The 4,633-nt window shown below is 35.1% G+C and overlaps 1 protein-coding gene across 1 annotated transcript; it reads right to left on the bottom strand.

Annotated features, from left to right (window-relative positions):
• Positions 1–324: 324 nt before the first annotated feature.
• On the bottom strand, positions 325–924 carry LOC109241904. Its single transcript, XM_019408729.1, has one exon. The coding sequence runs from the start codon at positions 922–924 to the stop codon at positions 325–327; it is 600 nt and encodes a 199-aa protein (XP_019264274.1).
• Positions 925–4,633: the final 3,709 nt, after the last annotated feature.

Raw genomic sequence — 4,633 nt, 5'->3', positions numbered from 1 at the left:
ATGGCTTCTGTAGTCGAAAGCCCCGGCATAAACCCAAACTGGTTCTTGGAAAGAGACTCACTCCTCCTCACCCTTAGCTCCACCACTCTCTCCCAGACTTTCATAGTATGGCTAAGCAGCTTGATACCCTGATAGTTATTGCAATTTTGGGTATCACCCTTGTTCTTGTATACATGAACCTCGTGCTCCACCTTTACTCTTCGGGCATCTTCTTCGTTCTAAAAATGACATTAAATAACCTAGTGAGCTACTCCAAGCCTGCTTTGCCCGCACTCTTCCAAAACTCCACCGAAATTTTATCCGGCCCGATCACTTTGCCCCTGCTCATCTTACGTATAGCCCCCTCAACTTATCAACTCTAATCCGCCTACAATACCCAAATTCACAACGACTCCCAGAGAGTTCCAAATCACCTAGTACAATGCTCCTGTCCCCTTCCTCGTTCATGAGACTATGGAAGTAGGTCTGCCATCTCCGAAGGATAAGCCCCTCATCCAACAAAACTCTTCCTTCTTCGTCCTTGATACACTTTACTTGGTCCAAGTCACGTGCCTTCCTTACTCGTGCCTTAGATAACCTGAACAACCTTTTATCCCCACCTCGGCCCTCGAGTTCCTCATACAAACGACTTAAAGCCGTAGTCTTGGTCGCCGTAACTGCTAGCTTTGCCTCTTTCTTAGCCAACTTATAATGCTCCCTATTCGCCCTCTTCTCCTTCTCGTCTACACTTTCCACTAGCTTCAGATACGCTGCTTTCTTGATTTTCACTTTTCCTTGCACCTCTCCATTCCACCACCAATCTCCCTTGTGACCACCAGAGTAACCCTTTGAGACCCCTAATACCTCTCTCGCGACTTCCCTAAGGCACTGCGCAGTCGTGGTCCACATAGCGTTTGCATCCCCCATACTCCTCCAAGCCCCCATAGTCACCAGCTTGACCCCCAAGTCTTGCGCTTTAGCTTCCGTCAAGGCTCCTCACTTGATCCTATGTTGGCTATAATGACAGTCTATTGAGTATATTTTTTGTATAGTGGCAGTCTATTTTTGTATATATTTTATATAATGACAGTCTAATGTATATAAATTGTATAGTGACAGCCCTATACAATTCCTTGCTTTCTTTTGTTTCTAGTTGGTTGTAACAGATTTGCCTACAACCTTGAATTAATGTGAACCTCATTGGTTAAGGTATAGAAGCTACATATAGAATTGAGGAAGATGACAGGTACAACATTAGCATCATAAATTAAAACTCCAAAGGTATCATACCGCTCATGAATGTGAACATTTCATCAACAATGTACAACATAAAAAAAGCAAAGAGTATTTGTTCGACAAACAATGGACCTTGTCGCCTCGATCTGTCATACCCTTTTACCCAATATGTTGTTCTGGCAACACATGATACTGTAAGTACCCAACTAGTATATTTTTGCAAAACCTAGAAAAAGACCTAATAGGAAAATACAACTTCCTCCCACAATAGGAGGAAGAGTTTTGGAAACTCAAACACCAACGACCCTCCTTTAAATCTGGCGAGTCTTTCTTCTCTTTTATTTATTGTTTTTGGGGCTTTTGATATTATGAAAATCTAGATCTAAAAGATGGTTTGCTTGCTATTTGGATATCGGCAGGTTTGGCCGGTATATAGCTTTCCTGGCGACCGTGAATTTTTCGGCCACTACTGAGACCGGTGAAGTTTTCCGGCTGAACCATTTTGGGCCGAAAATCATTTCTCCAGCGAACCTGTGTTTGTGCTTGTGGGTCAGATGTATAATTCGATGGCTAGCCACTAGAATTACTTTTGGGCTATAAAATGTAGAGGAATTTTCAGAAACCACTATTGTTTAGTGGCTGTTAACTTCATATAGCTAACATATACAGAATTACTTCCTTTAGTTACTATTCAATTGTTGTGGTAGTGTATTCGCTGTAGTCGCGCTGTTGTATTAATGAATACAGCAGCAAAAAGCGCCTAAAATCAGGACAGTCTAGCTATACGCGCATGTATTCATATGTATTCGCGCCGTGTATTCATAAATACAGTAACGACAATCACCTTAAAAATAGGTATGATACACTCCTAATATAACTCAACAAAACCAATTCTAAAATATCCCATTATCAACCCAATTAATTAGAATGATTTTTCAGTTGTATATAATTGTTGTCTTTAAATTTTGTATTTAGTGTGTTTCAATTTTTTTACTGTTGCATTTATTAGATTCAATGTTTGTATTTACTGTATTCGCTATTTTATATTCAGCGTATTCAAATGCATTTGTATTAACAATATTTTAGTTATTCCTAATACATGTTGTTACTGTTTTATTCAGTATATCTTATTGTTTGTATTCACTGCATTTCTATTTGTATTATGTGTATTTTACTGTATTTTAAAATTAAATGTATTCATTGTTTATATTCTGCTCTATTTTAATGTTTGTATTCAATGTATTTCAATGTTCATATTCTGTATTCGTGCATGAATACAGATGTATTCATCTGTATTGAAAAAATACAAACCTTCGAAATACATAAATACAAGCAAATAAATATATTTATGCAAAAATACAAGGTATTTGAGTGAATTTGTACAGAATATAATGTATTTGTATCATTGTATGTGACTAAATAGCAAAGAAGAGAAGAAAGTTTGCCGGAGATGGCATTTTTCGTCCAAGCAAAATATTGTATAAATCGTATTAAAACTAAAAATGGAGACGAACAAAAATCCCGACCCTCGAATCTTCTCTAGCGTAAAAAGATATTACGGTATCCGTGTAGAGGAATCCATTGCAATATCCGGCGTAAAAGAAAGTTGCAATGGCCCTCTTGTTTCAAAGTTGTTGAATCAGCCATTGAAGAGGAAATTTGAAGTTTTCTGCTGAAAACCTAACAATGGTGAAGATTTTAAAAAAAAAATGAAGAGAAAAAGAAGATGCTTGAACCGGCCAAAAACCCGAAAACTTTAATACTTAGCACGAATTTTTGGAGAAAAAACGTTGAAAGTGAGAGAGAGAATCGTGCTTCAAAAATTGCGAATACAATCTTGCTGTGTGAGAGAGAGATCGTGGATAGAGAAAGAAGAAATATATTTTGTTGTGATTTTGGGAGAGAATAACTGAAAGAATAAGAGAGAAAAATGGTATATAGCGCATTTAATGCCTTAATGGTGGTGTATACCATAAAATACCTATTTTACTATAAAAAAAAATAAAAGATAGCTATAGAAAATAATATTTTAAAACGGTTTTGATTAATAATAAATAGGGTGTAAACCTTTGCTATATGAGGTAAAATTTCTTAAAATATATATTGTAATTTTGGGCTACCGAATGTTATAAATTTGGTCCGAGTGGCTATAAATGAATTTTGCTCAAGATAATTCATGATTAAATCCTCATCTACCATTTACCGGATATACATGGAAGAGAGGTTGGTCAGATAATTGAAGTCACTTCTCAAATTATTAAAATCAAATGTGAAACTTAGGAAAAGAATATAATGGTATATACGATATAATTGAAGGATAAAATTATAACGTAGATTGATTATCTTAGAATTTCTAAGTTTGATCTTAATGATTTAAATTGTCTTCGTTTCATTTTCAGATCAATACTTGTACTACTGCAGCAAAAAAAAATTCAACTAAAGGACTTATGTGCCTTTTCATATGAAATCCGATGGGACTTTGGAGTAAATTTGGTCATTTAATTAAAAACTAAAAATTTCTCATCAAATTTTGTACAGCAACCAGTGTTACTTGGAATTGGGTATCTTAACTCTGACCTTAATTTTTATAGCTGCTAAAAGTGGGTAAACATTGCGCAAGATCTGGATTTTAACAAACAAATACTTTTTTATCGTACAATCTCTGAATGTGTACTTTTCAAACGCAAGCAACATAGTTATGTATGTACGGAAAATAGTTGTTGGCTTACAAATTTTTAGTTTATTATCAGAAATTAGAACAGGTGATTAATAAAAGGTACAATCAACTAACCTGATTATTAAAAAAACAGATAAATGTATATCAGTATATGGTCAGTTCTTAAAATAGAGCTGTTACCATTTACGGCTCTAGGGAATTTAAGAAGCCGATATTGAACTCATTTTTGGTTCAACTTAGTCGAAGCCATGGCAAGTCTGTGAAGAGGAGAATAGAAACTCATCTTCTGACAATTTTCTTCCTTCATTTGTTCTTTTTACTCTTTTCCTTCTACTTCCGGCCCTCTTCATCTTATTTCCAATTTATGTGAACCTGTTTGATTGGGCACGGAGTTTAAGAAAAAATAAAGACTTTTGAAATTTGTGGTCCTAAACAACTCAAAAAGGGGTCCACAGTATTTGTGTGGTTATAAAAGCTTGTCACTAAGGGTAGAATTGAGAACTCAAGCTAAATTGTTTCCAAATTTAGAAAGGGATCATTCTTTTTGGAACGGACCAAAAAAGAAATAGGTTCACATAAACTGGAACGGAGGGAGTAGTCTATTTGACTAAACTTTTTTTTTTCAAAAGTTTTTTTTTTTAATTAAAAATATTTAAATAAAAAGTTAGGTGTTTGACTACGCTTTTAGAAAGAAAAAAAGGTTTTGATTAGAAGCAGAAAAAATAGTTTCTTCCTGTTTTT

Source organism: Nicotiana attenuata, unplaced genomic scaffold (assembly GCF_001879085.1).
Source record: "Nicotiana attenuata strain UT unplaced genomic scaffold, NIATTr2, whole genome shotgun sequence".
Classification (NCBI taxonomy): Eukaryota; Viridiplantae; Streptophyta; class Magnoliopsida; order Solanales; family Solanaceae; genus Nicotiana; species Nicotiana attenuata.
The sequence above is the reverse complement of the archived record's forward strand: the minus strand, read 5'-3'. Positions and strand labels throughout refer to the sequence as shown.

Bases quoted from the DNA above. Each gene is read 5' to 3' on its own strand.
- LOC109241904 (XM_019408729.1), bottom strand. From the start codon at position 924: ATGGGGGCTTGGAGGAGTATGGGGGATGCAAACGCTATGTGGACCACG.